General features: G+C 35.2%; 1 protein-coding gene across 2 annotated transcripts in view; it reads left to right on the plus strand.

Moving 5' to 3' along the window:
• HDAC9 (histone deacetylase 9) overlaps positions 1-19,593 on the plus strand; it is a 957,815-nt gene that overhangs the window by 752,930 nt on the left and 185,292 nt on the right. For both annotated transcript variants that reach the window (XM_042919682.1, XM_042919691.1), the window contains exons 20-23: positions 11,062-11,117; positions 11,362-11,449; positions 17,140-17,259; positions 17,584-17,681. In XM_042919682.1, the coding sequence (XP_042775616.1) occupies positions 11,062-11,117; positions 11,362-11,449; positions 17,140-17,259; positions 17,584-17,681 (362 nt within the window). The remainder of the gene's footprint in view (positions 1-11,061; positions 11,118-11,361; positions 11,450-17,139; positions 17,260-17,583; positions 17,682-19,593) is intronic.

Below are 19,593 nucleotides of genomic sequence, written 5' to 3' on the forward strand. Positions count from 1 at the left end.
AATGTCAAATTTTATAAGTGGTTCAGATATTATTAGGAGATACCCACTGACTTAATAATGTTCAAGTATTCTACAGTGTAGTATTTTATCCTTACATTCCTGTTTAGTTCCTTCCCTTTGGAAAGAATCACAAAGCAAGATTTAATATTTTATTTATAGAATTAGGGGCACCTGGGTGGCTGAGCTGGTTAAGCATCTGACTTCAGCTCAGGTCATGATCTCACGGTTCATGGGTTCGAGCCCCGCGTCGGGCTCTGTGCTGACAACTCAGAGCCTGGAGCCTGCTTGGGATTCTGTGTCTCCCTCTCTTTGCTCCTCCCCTGCTCACGCTCTCTGTCTCTGTCTCAAAAATAAAATAAACACAAAAAATTTATAGATAGAGTTAACAATAAAGATATTATACAGTACTTCTCAAAGACTAATGGAATTGAGTGCAAGTAGATAAAGTCTAGCATTTGTCAGTAATAGGTCTTTAAGATGATGTAATTTGATCCCTTTTTTTAATGAAGACAGACATGATAGGGCAAGCCAACTATTTACAGTGTTTAGTAGACTTAATGACTTTCTTTTTACTTCCAAATGAAATTTTATTTCAAGAATTGAAGGCTGGGAAGAGGAATATTCTACTCACATTATTGTTGCCATACTATAAAACATGTGGAACTATTTTTCATCACAGATACTAGGTAGTTGAAGAGGAAGACCTCAGAATACACAAAAGGTTTGCAATTACTATTCATTAGGAACTTTGAGTGGGAGCTGGTATAAGGCATGTTAAACAAATGTTAAGTTGTATCATATCCATAATGATCAACTCAAGATTGCAGGTTTTTTAACATCTTCTTAACACTCCTATACCTGAGCCATGCCTGAAAAGTGGAATCTGAGCCAATTGTTTCACAAGCTCTTACAAGGAAAACATGTCAGGGAAGCAGGAAAGGAAGAGTTCCTCTCTGTTTTTCTTTCTCTGCTCCTGAGTTGATTTCTGGTCATCTAAATCCCCAAATGCATTACCAGGAAGTGATAGGAAGGGAAGGAGTATTCTTTCAATTTTCATGAATGATCTTTCACCTAAAATTGTAACATCCAGTGATATCAACAAACATATTGTGAACAATTTCTTTTGAACAAATTTCAACTTTAGCTGAAAGAATGGACTTTCATACCACTATGTTGATTGTAATCAGCACCATTTTGGATGGGGAAACAGAGTCCACAAGTTCACATGAAACATCATAGATATTTCACAATGCGCTAGAGAATTTTGATGGACATTTTGCCTTATTCCACTTTACCTGAATCAAAAGGAAAGAAATAAATTACATACTTAATGTAACAAGATGAATAGTGGTATTTATATTTTAAATCCTATTACAGAAAATATTATTACCCCACCACCACCAAAAAAAAGGAAAGGGAAGGGAAGAGAAAAGAAGGAGAGGAAGGAAGGAAGAGAAAGAGGAGAGAGAGAAAAAGAGAAAAGAAAGAAAGGAAAGAAAGAAAGAAAGAGAAAACTAACCCATACAGCAATTAAAACACCCAAAACAGGATCCAACAGACAGCATAATCACTTCAAGCAATGGTTTTTAAAAACCAAAATTTTACTATAATACAAAAACTTTAGGATTTTCTATACAAGTAAATGGTACAGAAGCATTATATCTTTACCATGTTTCTGACCTCTTCCCTCTGTGCAACTTAATATAAAGAACCAAAAATTTATTACTATAAATAAGTTTTAAAATGTGTCAAACCAGCTAATGCATGCTTTATTTTTATTACTCTTTTTAAAAAAATTTTTTAAATCTTTATTTATTTTTGAGAGAGTGAGAGAGAGACGGAGTGAGAGCAGAGGAGGAACAGAGAGAGAGGGAGACACAGCATCCGAAGCAGGCTCCAGGCTCCAAGCTGTCAGCACAGAGCCTGACATGGGGCTCGAACCCACGAACCATGAGATCATGACCTGAGCTGAAGTCGTGCACTTAACCGACTGAGCCACCCAGGCACCCCTTTATTACTCTTGATCTATCATATAAAAGACTTGTACACTTGGCAAGCATGTTTCTTGAGATGTTAAAGAGGTCACTTAAGAGCATACAGATTTGTTGGGAGGTAAGTTGTGCTAGCCAGCATAGGCTAAATTTGAGATTCTGGTTGCTTTCAGCACTACTCTTTACTAGCGCCAAATAGCTTATTCACCAATATATTTGACAACTATAGTTATTATTTAATAGTAAAGTAGATTAAAATGTTTCCAACTATTTTTTAAATATATAGGTAAAGGAGTGTTTCTTAAAAGTCATTTTCAAAATTGATACTGCATCAGTATGAATATGGAGTAGCTGGGGTTTTGGCTTCTAATGAAATATTTCAAACACATAAACCACGGCATATGAATTTTCAATTCAAAAAATGTATTGAAGTAATAATTCAACCATCACATCTTTACTTGGGAATACATGCTGTAGAGTTTTTCCCTGCTGTTTTTCCATGTTTTGATACATGGTATCTCACTGAGGATTGATACTTAAGTACATTTAGAAATACTTTAGTAGTAATAGGGAGGTAATTGAGTTCTAAATTAGCAGTCCATTTAAAAAGAAATTTTAAAAACAGAATCAAATTAATTGGTTTGACATGCTCAATTAGTCTTTGGATAGTAGGCAGTTAAATTATACATAAAACAAAAAAAATTATACATAAAACATTTTTTAAAACAGGACAGGTTTCTTTGATTTTGTTCTTATAGCTTCCAAAAATAGAGTTATATTGAAAAGATTAAAAGTCTAACATTTGACCAACTACTTCTAACACAACAACAACAACAAGAAAAACACAATCTCTTGTCAGTTTATTAATATCACAGAGAATTTCTGTACTATGTACTGCAGTTATGTTTTTATAAAGAATGAAGCAAATTATTAAGTTGCTAATGGGACTACAGGCTATATTACAGGTAGTTTAAGCTCTAGATCATTGTTTAATATTTTTGAAATGTATACATAATTTTTACTTTTTTCTCTTTTGGATTCTATATGTATTGGCCTATTCTGTTATATAATGTGTTCTTGACTTTCTACATTACCCTCATCAGTTGTCATTAGGCCCTTATTTACCATGATTTCTGAAACCTAAATTACTCTATACAATTTGGAATTACTAATGGTTCTTACTATCCATCACATACCTACTTGGCCATGAGGATGTTAGAGAAATAAAAATAGACATTTCTCCTGTTCATGAGACCATCGTAATGAATGCAACAAATAAAAGGATCAGATTGTTTTACATTTTCCAAATTTTCATTTACCATCCATGTGAGGGCAAACTGAGCTTATGTAGAAGAATTTGACTTTGGTTAGGTGAGGTAAAAAAAACAAAACAAAACAAAAACCCAAATCTTTAATGTGGTTCTACTGGTTTGCTTACTGCCTGGGGAGGGTTTCACTGTGCATATAATGAATTTACAAAGTTTGGCATTTTGAGAAATTTGACCAGAAAATAAAAATAAATATGTCATCTGTTATGAAAATAGACAATAGTCTAAAATGATTGTATTCCTTTCCCTCTCATTCAAATCCAGTTTTACATATAGACAATGTCACAGATTCCCTTTCCATGACTATATATGGGAGCAGATAGTCTCCTGCATTTCCCCATATGATGACATCAGAGAACACATCCTTCTCTTTAACCAAGGAGAAGCATCCACAATACTGATCCAGACAACAACAATAGTAAAAATATGGATGAGTACACTCTGGAAACACCGTTGCTGTTAGTGACTAAAATATTGCCAAAACTCTATGATTAGTAATGTTTGTGATTGAAGAGAATTTAAAACTTGAAAGAGATTTTTAAAATCAGATTCTTAAGATAAAATACATCTCCATTAAATTGATACAAAGTTACAGAAAAGTATTTCAGCATTTGTTTGCTTAGATTAACTACTTAATCTTCATAACTGAATAAAATACACATCAAGGAGTTTTTTCATGAAGTAAAGTAGAAAATTCAAAAGGATATGAAATGTGTAGGTTTTACTACTATAATCTGAGATGCTCAAAAATTAAAGGACATTAAGTAAAGACATTATATGAACTTCAAGTTTTGAGAAAACTATTTTATTATGAAATGAAAATGATTATTGTTAGCATTAGATGAGAAAATAATAAATTGATCATCTGAGTCCTTTATATAGGTTTTTTAATGTTATTGAGGCTAGTAGACTTTTGAATTTTTTGAATTATGAATGTAAATTATTAAAATGGCTCATTGAGAAATATTCATTGAAGACATATATTCTTTTTTTAAAAAAAATTTTTAATGTTTATTTTTGAGAGAGAGAGTGACAGAGACAGAGCCTGAGTGGGAAAGGGGCAGAGAGTGGAGGAGACACAGAAGATGAAGTGAGCTCTAGGCTCCAAACTGTCAACACAGAGCCCAAAGTGGGGCTTGAACTCATGAACCATGAGCTCATGACTTGAGCCAAAGTCGGACACTTAGCCAACTGAGCTACCCAGGTGCCCCATTATATATATTTTTGAGCCAAGGAAAACCCTGGTTCAAGTGGTATCCCATACATAAATCTTTTTGCATGGGGCGCCTGGGTGGCTCAGTCAGTTGAGTGTCTGACTTCTGCTCGGGTCGTGATCTTGTGGCTTGTGGGTTCGAGCCCCATGTCAGGCTCTGTGCTGACAGCTCAGAGCCTGCAGCCTGCTTCAGATTCTATGTCTCTCTCTTTCTCTCCCTGCACCTCCCCCACTCACACTCTGTCTCTCTCTCAAAAAATAAATAAACATTAAAAAAAATCTTTTTGCCAGACAATAAAGGGTACAGAAAAATACAAATTCCTTGTTAAGAGGCTCATAATCCAGTGTGAAAATCCAAGATTTCTGTCAGAAAACTAGTGTCATTTTAAACCACTTTTGTACAATAGTTCATCAAATCACAGACTCCATTAATTGTAAGGAACAAAATAGTTTATGTGTTTCTAAGAAAGAAGATGCTCCCATATCTTTTTTTTATTTTTCTTAGTTTATTTATATTTATTTTGAGAGAGAGGGTAAGGGACAGAGAAAGAGGAAGAGAGAGAGGATCCCAAGCAAGCTCTGCTCTGTCAGTGCAGGGGGCAACATGAGGCTCAAACTCATGAGCCATGAGATCATGACCTGAGCCAAAATCAAAAGTTGGACGTTTAACCAACCTACTCAGCAACCCAGGCACCCCGATGCTCTCAAGTCTTAATACGCAGCTTCCCACAAAAAGCTGGGATGGAAAAGTTGGGATCTTTGAGATAAGGAAGAACTTACAGCAAGATCAAAGGAATGGCCAGAGATAAGGACCATAATGGTATCTATTCACAAATTTATTTGATCATTCTTTACTGACCACTGGCTATCTGCCAGGCACTATGTACATCTAGATGATAAAATGGTGATCCAAGTCATATAGGAGTGACCCCACTGTGGGGGCATTAATTATATAAGTTACAATAATCAAAAGTATTAAAACAAATAACCACACTAAGGTATATTATTACAAACTAAGACAAGTTCTCAGAAACAAGGGTTGGCAGATCTCTAAGTACATATTACACAGGAAACTGATGCTGACCTACTGAGGCTCAAGGATGGTTTCTCTGCAGAAGTGATGTTAGAACTGAAATGTGCAGGTAAGGAGGTGTTATCTGGGTGAATGGAGAGAATACATAAGTGGAAGACATTCTATCCCAAAGTAGGAGCATGTGCAAAGGTCTGTGGCTAGGGGAAACAGGCTTATTGGAGGAAACAAAAAGCCACTGGCTGGGGTGGAGAAAGCAAAGTGGATGGTGGTGCAAGATGAAGCTGAAAAGGTGAGCAAAGGCCAGATTGTACAGTGTTCCTAGTTTTAAATGCTTGTTTTTAGGTGCCAGATATTCTGGGTTGGACTCCCAGCTCTGTCACTTGCCTAGGTATGAACCTTAAGCAAGTTCTTTAATCTTTCTATGCCTTGATTTCCTCGTTCATGAAATGAAGATAATAATGTTATCTCCCTGCAAGAGTTGTTAGGATTAGATTAGCAATAATAATAATCCACAGTAATTATTATTTATCATATTTTTATTTATCAGGGAAGTATGTTGAAGGAAGAAAGGGACAAAGTAACTAGAAGTATTTATGGACTGGATGTTTGTGCCCCCCAAATTTATAATGTTGAAACTCTAGCCCTGCTAGATTGTATATAAAGAAAGGTCTGTGAGGAGGTGATAAAGGCTACATGAAGTCATAGTGTTGAGACCTTAATCTAATAGGACTAGTGTTCTTATAAGAAGAGGAAGAGATTAGAATTCTCTCTCTCTCTCTCTCTCTCTCTCTCTCTCTCTCTCTCTCTGCCCTTGTGTATGTACACTCAGAAGAAAGGCCACATGAGGACTCTAGGAAAAAGTCAGACATCTGCAGGCTGGGAAGAGTTCTCAACACAAACCCAACCCTGCCAGACCTTAATCTCAACTTCTAGCCTTCAGAACTAGAGAAATTTCTGTTGTTTAAGCCCTCCAGCCTGTGGTATTTTGTTATAGTAGCTTGAGCAGACTAATACACCAAAGGAGTAAATTGGAGGAAAAGGGGGACAAGATATCTGAAAATACCTGCAAGGAAGTGAATATATTGATGGGCCCTGAATTCTAACCAGATAAGGAGGGAACTGAACATGGTGACAAGGATGAATGGTGAATAGCAAAAGTTAAATAAAATCAGTGGATTGAAAGTCTTGGTGCAGTTGGGGCATTAATTGGAAAACAGGATTGTAGTAGAGTTGTATGTTTGACACTAAGATTATGGAGTAGATGTCTCAACGGTAATGGCAAAGTCTAGTAGTATGACTGTAAATGGAAGATGGAGTCACTGATGATGAGGAGTCAGAGAACTGAGAAATCAAGTGTCTATATGTATGTATATTGAAGTCAATAAATAATTATTGGAGGAGTGATGGAGAGAAAGGCAGAAATTCAAAAGGCAGAATATTCAAGGAGTAGATAGAGATGTAAGTACATAGATTTGAGTGATATTTAGAAGCAAAATCAACAGGAATTGGTCATGAGTTAAAAATAAATGGAGGAAGACTAGGAAGAGGGAGCCATTTAGGATAACTCATTAGCTTCTGTCTTGAGCCACTGGATGAATCACGGTATCATTGGTAGGTTAGAGAAAATCCAAAGTTTGATCTTGGATGTATTGAATTTGAAGTGAACTTGCAAGTGAGTATTTAAGTGAAAATATTGAGTAGGTGGACTGATACTTTGGTCTGGTTCAGTGCAGGGCTTACCCTGGAAATATAAATCTGTGAAGTATCTGATGATGGGTGGTGACTGAATCCACAAAAGTGGTGGCATTGCCTCCGAAGTCAGCGTGGAAAGAGGAGAAGAGAAGTCTAAGACTGGGTCCTGAGTACTTTCATTATTTAAAGGGCAAGCTGAGGAATATGAACATTCAAGGGAAGCTGATTAAGAAATGGAAAGAGAGATAAATAAACCTGGAGAACATGAAATCATGAAAGCTAAGAGAAGAGAGTGTTTTTGAAAGGAATATATAGCCAGTAGCGTTTAAAGCTGAAAGGGTCCAGGTAGGCTGAAAGCATAACCAGTATCTTTGGATTTAGTGACATGGAAGCCATTGGCAACCTTAGTAAAAATGTCTTTACTGGACTACGGAAGTGGAAAATAAATTAGAGGTAGGTAATTGAGGCAGAGGTGAGGATAAGGAAAAAGGAGACAGAAAGGTTGCCCACCATTTCAAAAATTTTGCTTGCTAAAAGGGAAGAGAAGTGTGGCAGTTGGAGGGATCAGTGGAGTGGAGGTATATAGTATATTGTATAAATGTGTATATTTGTATAGTTTTGGTTAAAATATATATATATATATATAATATATATTATTTTCAAGATGGTGGAAACGAGCTTGTTTAAATCTCAATTGTGTGTGTGTGTATAATTTGGAATCTTAATATGAATTTAATATGATAGTGAGAAAAACATAAATGATGGTGAAAACGTAAGAGGGAGTGGGATCCTAACTACAGGTGGTAAAATAGATTTTAGGAGGACTAATACTTCCTCTAATGTAACAGGAGGCAAAGGGAGCCAGACTGCCACAGGCCTCAGTTTCAGTCATCTTACTGTGTTTATCTCTTCTCTCTGTGTGTGATCTAATCCTTTTTTACAAGAAAGTATTGTGGGGGTGGATGCAGCAGGCTTTATACTTTTAAAGCCGCCATGAGACACAAGGAGAACACCAGCTCTGTCTAGTACTGCATCAGGGTTGTGAGGTGTGAGAGAGGAAGCAGCTACTATTTGAACAAATTGTGGAAGAAGCAGCCCTGCTAGGCTTCAGCTAAGGAAAGGGGGGCCCTCAGAAAAGATGTGGAAAATGTTGATAAGAGCACAGTGGAAGCTTTGGATGGATCGTAATGACTGTGAAAATGTTTGCAAGAAGATAATTTTCAGCCCCAAATCAAGCAGTTTCAGAAGCAGTTTAGCAGAATGGTGGAGGTTACTGTGGAAGATTATAAAGTGAAAGGCAAACGCCTCTGTCAAGGAATTTGGCTGAATGGGAGAAGATAGAATTCAAATTCTCTTTGGCTTCTTTTCTTCTATAATCTAGTTAATTATTTATGTGATTTTATTTCCATCTTGTTCTTTAACATGATTTCTATTCAGATTGATTTTTTTTTGTACATAATACTTGATTTTTTAAAGTTTTATTTAAATTCCAGTTAACCTACAGTGTAATATTTGTATATAATACTTTCTAAAATCCTTTCTTCTGAGTCATTGTTCATATTTTTCCTCTTGCCCGGAATACCCTTTAAATAATTTCTTTACCTTTGTGAACACAGCTCTTCCTGGAAGACCAATTCAAATCTATTTCTTAACTTTCTCTTTGGTTTATTTTTTTTTCATTATGAAATAATTAATGTTTGTTGTAAAAACATTTGGAAAAGATATGAAATTATAAATTTAAACTAACCCACATGATACCATCACTCAGATATATCATAGTGTATCTATTATTTTTAACACTAATATTTCCAAAGTTGATGTCTTCCTGTTCTACTTAATATTCGTAATAACATTTTAATGACTGTATAATATTCCATGGTATAGATGTACCGTGGTTCATTTAAACATTCTTCTAATATTACCTAACTTAGATAATTCCCATTTTTTCCTGTTGTAAATAAAACATTATCTTTTATATAAATACTTGTCTACAAAGTTAATAACACCTTTAGGGCAAAAATCCTTTAAATATATTAGTAATTCAAAGGGTAAATGTTTTTAAAAGGCTCTGAATCTATAAAGATGGATTATTTTCCAGAAAGGCTATATTATCTTCTTCTAAGCAGCATTTTTGAGGGTATAAAGTACCATTGCATTGTCAGTATAGAGTACTGCAAAAAATTCCAATGTCTTGGGTCAAAAAATGTTTTTCTGTTAGGATTTAGTTTGCTTTTATTTGATAATTTAGTTGAATATTTTTTCATATTGATCACTGAATTTTTTCTTCTTTGTAGCCCTTTACCTGTAAAACATACTAGTTTTAATTGAATTGTCAAAGATTATTAGTATTGTGAATCCAGTTACAGAAATTCATTACATGCTAATTACATTGCTGTGTATCATATTTGTTATTTTCATCCTGTTGTTTTTCCAAACAGGATGTTTGCACTTATCATAATATGTACTTAATAATCTTTCCCCAGAAGTCCAATAGCACACTAAAGCCTTATTCTACAATCTTAAAATTTCTGTCTCTTTAGTGTTGACTATTCATTAATAGTTTCTCTCATATTAGTCTTTTATTGCCAGACCGATAGTAAGTACCTTAAGAACAATAATAGGAAGTATGTTTATCATCATGTCTACATTTGTAATTGATATTGATTTGACTCCTAATTTGCTTCTGAGATTATCATTATCTATATGCTTATCAAAATATATAGCAAATTAGCTCATTGTATGTTGGTTACCATAATGTTCTAGAATATTTATGTAAATTTATGTATATTTAAAGTCCTAAGGAATAAATTATTTGTCTTGATACTATCTTTATGACTGCAGTAAGATTTGGAAAAAAAAATCCCTGGGGTGTATTAAAATTATTTCAAAAGTTTTAGGTTTCTATATTAAAAAAATATCTTTGAGCATGTTACTTGAATCATACTTAAGTGAAAGGTGGTGTGAACCATCTGATGAATGATTTTTTTTTTCACATCAAGCAACCCAATTTTTCTGAGCATGCTGGCTTTGTAAGGATTTATAGTTCCTTGCCTTCATGCTGGAGTTACTTCAGCTTTCCGTGATGCATTCCAACTAATCTGGAGGTTAAGGCATTCCTTGATCATGGATAGATCTGATTGCTACTCAGCCCTGGAATTCTTTATAAAATTCCAGAATGTGGGCTAGAAATTGACTTAGGGAATCCAATAAAGTTGCAAATCTTGGCAGTCATCCAAGCTAAATTTATAGACTGGAAGAAATATGGGCTTTCCATTGTTCTCTTTTTCACCTTTCTGGCATTTCTTTTGTGTGTATGTGAGTGTGTGAGTATAAATTTATCATTTTGCTGACAATGGAATGGAAATAACCATTAAGAGAATCCGGCTAAAGAATTTTCACTTTGGATCTTCCCTGGTCTTTCAAAATTTTGACCCAAACCTGCACGAAGAGTGAATTTCTTCTCCCTCTGTACAATGTTGTTGTCATAAAATAAGAAGTTGTTCTTGAAAATGAATCATGCTAGGGTAACAGCTGACCTGCATATTTGCCAGTTAGGTACAACTCCCAAATCCCTGTTCTTCCCCTGGCTCAGTGGGAGCCTTCTTTTTGAGACATGATCTGAGAAAATGTGATCATATATATTCTTTCTGTTCACTCTATGAAATGACAATAGGGGCAAGAAAACAAGCTCTGAAATCTCTTACAGACTTGAATCTTTTCATGTGTGCCTGATGCTCTGTAGAACATGGAGATCCAAGCCATCCTCCCATATCTGATCACTGAAAACCTGTCTTGTTTTTACAGAATGGGTTTGCTGTTGTAAGGCCCCCAGGCCATCATGCTGAAGAATCCACAGCCATGTAAGTACCAGGGACTGTTGCCCATCTCCAAGCGCCACGGTTCCTGGCGGTCACCTGCCCCGTGCATGTCTCTGAAGCCTCTAATTGTTAGCAGATGGACTGAAAAATCTTGCAAGGTACTCCTAGAAGCAGATTTATGGCTTCAGAGATCATATAGCATTTTAAAAAATGCTCTGAACATTATTTATAATGGTTTTCCTGGCTGATTTGCTTTCTTATTTCTCTGTTCTTCTCTATTCCGCAGGGGGTTCTGCTTTTTTAATTCAGTTGCAATTACCGCCAAATACTTGAGAGACCAACTAAATATAAGCAAGATATTGATTGTAGATCTGGTATGTATTCCTGGCCAGAGCTGCATTTTCACTGACTTTAGATAAAAGGGAATGAATTTGTATTTCTCTGTTACGTTGTCTTGCTTTTAGCACTTGCAAACAACATCCTTTGAATGTGGAAACTCATTAAATTCAGGATTGCAGTTCTGAAACCATAAACATTCACGTTTCACTTTCATGGTGTTAACTGCAATTTAATGAGAAGAAGGCGCAGATCAGGGCAACTTTTATGATCCTTAAATGAATTGATACTTCCACAGTTAAAATAACCCAACAGAACCTGAATTTACTTTTCCCTGCAGAATATAGACTTTAAATAGTCAGATGTGCTGGAAAGAATGCTGTTGCTTTGGTAACCAATTGGCCACTTCCCCTGGTTAGCAATCATGTTGCTTGTTGTGCAACAGTGGTATTATTAAAACAAGTCAGCATGTCATTCTTTCTGAAAGATCTCAGATCATGTATGCCAGTTTGGGATGACTCCCGGCAGGAACCTTGAGTGATTAAAAGTCAGAGGCATTAGATTAGTCTTGCATTTTAACGTGATGCATTCTTACACAATAGAGTTATAATTTGTTTAACAAATGGTTTGTTTAAATGCAGATGACACTTGGCATGTTGTCTATAGTATATTCATGAATAATGAGCTGGAGATCTGCCCCATACAAAAGGCCAGCCCAGGAAAGGGCGAAAGAAAACTGACTGGTGATTTATGAGCCCCGTTTTCGGTTTGCCTCCAGTTCACGAGGAGGTGTAATAGGTTGTCTGACAAAGCATAGACAGGAAATGAACCCTGGCATCCAAAGCGAACCTGCTACATCTGCACTTAATTAATTTTTGCAGGTGATAAAAGATTTAAAGGCAAAATATGTTAAAAGTTTTTTTGAAGTGCAAGGCTTAATAGTCTAAATCTTGTTCATATCTGCACTCATAATTAAATCTTATTGGGAAGTCGTGGCCTCACCATCCAGCCCTCTGATTCAGTTAAGCAAACACACTAAAGGGTTTTAGAAAGCATGAACAAAGCCATGTGAAGAAATACTTAGTTAAATTGAAATGAAGATAAAAGGAATGAAAGACTGATAACTGTTTTTAATGCTTGGTAGGAATGGATGTTTTCCGTGTACTGTATGATAGCCTCCCTAGAAGCACTTTGGTGCTGAAAATTTTCCATGTATTTTCCAAATATGCTTGAGTTTCCCTGTAGGTCATAGTTCACCATTAAAGAAATGTGTTGAAGGTCTAGATATACTACAGCAGCAAGGTCTTAAAGGTCTTAAAATTTTACAAAAATGAGAACATCAATACCTCTATTCCCATGTACATACAAAATGACATTTTCAATAATTGATAATTATAGATTTACATGATTTATAACCTAGTAAATTTAAAAAGTAATATAATATGCTTCTAGTACCATAAAGATAAGCCAAAAACTTGATGAAGACCAAGGATTGTAGGAAAATTTTTCTAAGTTTTCTAAATTTGTCAAAATTATGCAGGAAGGAGATTGGTAAACTGTCCTATCCTTAAAAATTATTTTAGTGTTAATTTCTAAGGAATATCTTCTATCATTTTATGGTTCTGTGAAGATAATCAATAACTGTTAAGGTCCCTTTGAAAACACATTTGTAATACCCAAACTCTAAAGTAATAAATTGTACAATAGACTTAAAAGCTAAAATGCCTTGCTTGTGATCGATAGTTTGTACCTCATAGGATTTGTGTATAAAATTTTGCTTGTTTGAACATGTGATGCATATCTATATTAAATATCTAATGTTTATATTCTTATATATTAATATAAGACTACTCTAGATAATTCAATATGATTTGTAAAAATAAATTGTTTGGTAGCTCCAAGGAATGTCCTATAAGCTTACTGGCCTTTGATTATAAATTTGCTCTATTATTCAATCATAAAGGATACTAATTTCCCAGCAGGCTATAGTAGAGGAGAAGTTTCTGTTTCAGATCCTCCAAATATATGAGGTTCTATCCAAAGGGTTGCCTCTGAGATCACCACCAGCCCACATATTCTAACTTTCAAGTCTTCCAAATTCTGCAGCTGCAGGGATACTTTGAGGAAATTCCCTTGTTTTCTTCCAGCTGCCGAGAAGGAAGTTTTAAAGTGCCACGTGGCTCAGAGACATCCGTTCTCCCTGGCTGACAGGTCTATTCTGCAAGTTAGCAAAGGAGAAGTGAAGGTTCTTCAGTGGTACAAGAATTTCATTCCTGCATATCTGAAGTTACTCACTTTAGGCTAATCAGTGTGAACTAGCTCCACAATTCTTGGGCCAACAGAGGGCAAAACTACTCCATTGTCCAGCAGCTAGTTTCATCATTTTTATATGCCTAGTAAATAGATAAATAGAGATCCAGAGCTCTACTTCACCTCCTATTTGGGGCCACAGGCAAATTCCGAGGCGTTGAGTATTTTGGGCAGGAATGATTCTAGTTGATCTTTGGAGCTTATTCATTCCAATTCTCCTTCTGGGGAAGATTCCAGAGACATTCAGAGTGGTGAGGAGAGGGAGCAGGTGCACTTGCTTTTCAACTCATAAGAAACTGTTCATTGTGTTCAGGGCATGAACCGTCCTAGAAAGTAGGATTTGCTTCCCTGACTCAGGTAGCTTTTATGCAATGTGACTTTCAATTGAAAATAAAACATTTAGACTTTCTTCATTAAAAAGTCACTTCAAATGTCCCTAGATTTTGGGCAATTCTATTTTTAGTCAAGCACCACATTTGACAAGAGAATTGTCACAAGTGCCTGTTCTAAATAATTACAAGTGACATTAGCTGATCAAATATATGATTTATTTAAAGCTGTTTAACATTATAATGAAAACACATTGGTCCTAAATCTTTATAGAAAATAAATTTTCATAATATATTTTAACAAGTAAAATATTGAAATGATTTTTCATCATTTCTCAGTAAATCCTAGTAAATTTTGAGGCATTTAATGATTCATTTCATCTCATTATTGTAGTAATTCCTCACAATCACCAATAGTTTTCTTATATTAGTCTAGCATATATTTGTTGCTGTGGAGAGAAAATATTCAGATCATACCTGAGTAGTAAGTACTTTTTATAAATATTTTACAGCAGGGAAAGTTGAAAAAGTATTCTCAAGGTTATATTATAAATTGTTGCCCCAAACAAAAGGCATATTTGGACTTGTCTTTATTCCTAAATAATACTTTGTGAATATGAACATGGAATCAAAAATTTATCCAAGTATTTTTAGAATGGGTTTGTGTATTTTAATTATATCTGTTGGATCCGTATTATACTGTGGGCAAGATTAGATTTCTTATTCAGAAAAGTATGCAATAAGTACCCAACGCATTTTCAAGAGCAAATGATTTTATATATAAGACAATTTATCATCTTTTATTTGACCTTCTTAAATAAGCCTTTATAACATCACTAAAGAAACAAGAGTAATTAATGCCTTATTTTTCTGGTTTTCAAAATGTAGACCTATTTAGGGCCAGAACAATTTTTTCTTCCAATGCTGACTAAAACTTCTGTCATTGTAGTAATAATGCAAGCCTTCCTTCATTACTATTTTTCATAGTATTTTGTTTGCCCATCCTCTAGGTATCTAGTAGCAAATTAAAAAGACATTATGGTTTAGTTTCATTTTTGCTCACATAAAGGAAAATAGCTATACTATCTCTGCCTTCCTTTTTTTTTTTTTTTTGAACATTCACAAATCCCTGGATTAATATATTTTCACCAAGCTATATTTTCTCCTGATGTGTATGCCTTCAGCCACAAGTTTCTGGATGCATATTTTATGATTCCTTATATGATATATAATATGATCCCAATATTTTATGATTCCTTAATTGATTTTGGATATGTGTATAATATGAAAGGAGGAGATGATTAGTATATGTCTACACTGTGGATAGCAGGCTCAGTGCAGGCTTTCAGAAACCAACAAAGTGAGACCTTGATGGTATTTAGTGAGAGAGTTCTGGGCTGGAAGTTGAAGACAAGTTATATAAACCTCAATAAGGAGCAATGATGACCACCAGTCTTACTTCACACATTTGCTAAGAGGATCGAACTGGTAATTAATGTAAAGTGTAAGTTAATATATAATGGTTATGAGTTTGGCTTTGGGAGTAAGAAGTGAATTCAAGATCCAGTCTTGCAACTTTTCCTCTGTATAGTCTTAGTAAATTACTGAAACTCTCTGAACCTCAGTCTACTTATCTTTTAAATTAGGGATAATATCATATACCTCATATACTTGTTATATAATCCATTCAGACTAGTTAATATAAAGTGTCTGACACAAAAGTTGTAGGGATCATTGTTGAAACTAGTAAGATTTTTACTGATACAAAATAAAGTACAATATAAGTACATAGTGACAAGTGACTAAAACTTTTTAAACAAAACTGGAAATTGTATATGTTGCACATGTAGCAGTAATATTATTTTGAATACAAATATATAAGTTATTCACTTTTGAGAGTTGTCTGTGTTATTTTGTTTGGAGATACTAGGAAGCATATTAATTGAGATTAACACTTGAGCTCTTTCAGTGAAGATAATTTTAAAAATGCTCTTAGTTTTCTTTTTCCCATTTCTTTTATCATTTCCAGCATGTATCTATCTCATAAAACAATAGAACCAAATAACTGCTACATTTTAAATCATTATCATATACAAATGTCCTAAGAATTTTTTTTCATTCATTTTAATGATATAAGCTGTTTTGTTTGTTTGTTTGTTTGTTTGTTTGTTTCTTTGTAGGAAGGGCAGTATGGTGTGGGGAAAGAAAAAAGAGAAGGAGGCTGGGGAAGAGAGCCATGATATAATATTAAAATTAGGCAGATTGGACAAGGTTGCATAAAGCTCCATGCCATCTTTCTGCGTTGGCCCAGATGATTTAATAGCTGATGAGCTCATGCTCCTGTGTCTTCGACTCTTGCCGTCACAATTTTACCAAAATAAAGTATGAAGTCCTTTTTGCATCTGGCGTCTCTTTTGAAGTGATTCTAACTGCTGAGGGATTGCTAACTGAACTGAATGCTCCAAGAAAGCCAATTTACTCAGCTGGTTGCAAAGCCTTTGACCTTAATGGTGGGACTTGGCAAATCAATGCATACACGTATGTTTAGTGTTCTGTCAAGAATTGTGAAAATGCTCTGGAAGCCATAGATCCTTCTGCAAAATACTAGTTTGTAGTTTAAACATTAGTCTTTCTTCAGAGGCCAATGAGGCTAGTTAATTAAGCCTGAGGGGTTATGAACTGTTGGCAGTTAATAAGTCATAAAATTCCTCCATAAAACAGGATGCGAGATTCCATCACTGAAGCAAAGAGTACAAAGGGCCGGTGTATAAATATCTAATTGTACCAAAGGACTGGGCTTTCTCAGTGACTGCTCATCTGGAGTCTCCAGGGCATGTTCGCTGTGGTTTCCTGATTTTTAGAAGCCAGTTTAAAAAATGAGTGCATTAAAGGGTAATTTGCCTGAAAGGTTCAGGAAGTAAAGGGGGTGGTGTGGAAGCAAGCTGAATGGGAGAAAGAAAGGGGGACATAGTGAGAAGACAGAAAATGAGATGGAGGGTGGGGTAGAAAGGGAACTAGAAATGAGAAAAGTTGTCTCCACGCAGAGTTAGACATGACTGTATTTGTCATCTGTTTTCTTTTCCCTGTAGGATGTTCACCATGGAAATGGTACACAGCAGGCCTTTTATGCTGACCCCAGCATCCTGTATATTTCACTCCATCGCTATGATGAAGGGAACTTTTTCCCTGGCAGTGGAGCCCCAAATGAGGTTCGGTTTATTTCTTTAGAGCCCCACTTTTATTTTTATCTTTCAGGTAATTGCATTGCATGATTACCCCTAATTTTCTTGTCCTTTGCTGGTGTTTTAAATTACACGAGATTACTGAATTGTCCCATGGGACCAAGAACCAGTGCAGAACAAGTGCATAACCCAGAGCACTCGTTGTCAAGCAAGGTTGGGCTGATTTGACATGTTGTTTGATGTTTATTTCGAGAGCTCACATGTGTTTGTTTTCCTCTCTTCTTGTTTTCTTCCCTGCACCCTCATCTGCCCACTGTGTTTTTTTTTTTTTTTTTTTTTTTTTCTTCCTAGGTTGGAACAGGGCTAGGAGAAGGATACAATATAAATATTGCCTGGACAGGTGGCCTTGATCCCCCCATGGGAGATATTGAGTACCTTGAAGCATTCAGGTTGGTACTTCTTTTTCTGAGAGTGGCAAATTAGAAAACAAATGTCCATTGAAACAACACGAATTGTAAAAGAGAAATGTAAGTTTTAAACAAGGGAAAGTGGCTAAAGGAGCCATTCCATCAAAGCTCTAAAAAATGTTTGGTTTAGGGGAACTGAATATTGCTACAAAGCCACATAAAGAATATGTGTAAGAAAAAAAGGTACATCAAAACCTAATTGTAGTTGTATAGGTATATGGCCAATGGCGTAGGCATGCTATCCCCTCTCTACAAAAAAGAAAAGGGAAAAATTTTATTAAGTAGTTCTGGAAACTTCTGCTTATTATAACATGTGATTTAGAATGGACGTTAGCGTATTAGATGCTCTGAAAAGTCCTTTGTTACCTACTTAATTTTGTTGAACAGGCATTTCCCAAATTTCATTGGACTACAGATTCCCTTTTGCACATAGCACCACTCAGCATTCTTGGTTCTGAGGAGCTAGCTCACTTTTGGAATTTTGGCCTAGGCAGTCTGATTTCATGGTAGAGTAAATGACTTTTCTCTTTCATAATATGTATATTTTCCCTCTCACATTAAAACATCAATTGATTCTCTGTATTTAAGAGTCTTTTATGGTTTGTCTCCCTCTCTGTTTGAAACTATTTTTTCCCCTTCCCTTTCCCCATTGTCCTCTGTTACGTCTCTCAAATCCTACATAGGAGTGAAAACATATGACATCTGTCTTTCTCTGACTGACTTACTTCACTTAGCATAATAACCTCCACTTCCATCCACGTTGTTGCAAATGGCAAGATTTCATTCTTTCTCATTGCCAAATAGTATTCCATTGTATATATAAACCACATCTCAAACTGAGAGTTGATAAGGGGGGAGGGGCGGTTGGGGGGGAGCGGAAAATGGGTGATGGGCATTGAGGAGCACACTTGTTGAGACCAGCACTTGTATGTAAGTGATGTATCATGGGAATCTACTCCCAAAGCCAAGAGCACACTGTATACACTGTATGTTAGCCAACTTGACAACAAATTATATTTTAAAATATAAATTAAAAAAAAATCAACTGATTAATTCATTGTTTTCAGTTTCTCTACAAAATGTAAGCAGTAATTGAAAGATATGTTTATATATACATATTATGTTCTGCTATTTTCTCCTATAAAGAACTTTTAAAATTAATTCAAGCAAGAAATGCAATAAGTTAAAAGCTATCTTTTGGATATGGAGTTTTTTTTAAAGACATTAATTCTCTGGTGTTGAAAATATACTATCAGTCCTTGTAAAGGACTATTTTAAGGAGAAATATCAAATTATGTCAATATTACCTCACTTGGAAGATTTTAGGAGATTTTAACCTATTGTTAATGCATGATTTGGGGGTGTTTTGTTTAGTGGAAAACAAAACAACTGCATAAGAAATCTTAGAAGCATTATTTTTAAATTAACCATTTATAAATTCCCAAGGCGAAAATCCTATTGATGATGTATTTGAAACTTAAGGATATAATAGGGAAATTTTTCCACAAGTTAAGTTTTAGTGAGTTTCTGCTGTCCTATATATCATGCATACTTCAATTTCTCATTTCAGTCATTTTTCATTTGCAAACAGGCCCAGGAAAATGAAAGAAAATATCTATTTTCAAAAAAATACATTAAAAATAAATATATTTAGGGGTGCCCAGGGTGGCTCAGTTAGTTGAGTGCCCAACTCTTGATTTCAGCTCAGGTCATGGTTCCAGGGTCATAAGATCAAGCCACACCCATGTGTGGCTCTGCACGGAGTGTGGAGCATGCTTACGATTCTCCCTCTCCCTCTGTCCCTCTCCTCTGCTCACTCTCTCTCTTTCTAAAATAAAATAAAATAAAATAAAATAAAATAAAATAAAATAATAAGTAAATTTGGTTTTGAGAC

Source organism: Panthera leo, chromosome A2 (assembly GCF_018350215.1).
Source record: "Panthera leo isolate Ple1 chromosome A2, P.leo_Ple1_pat1.1, whole genome shotgun sequence".
Lineage (NCBI taxonomy): Eukaryota > Metazoa > Chordata > Mammalia > Carnivora > Felidae > Panthera > Panthera leo.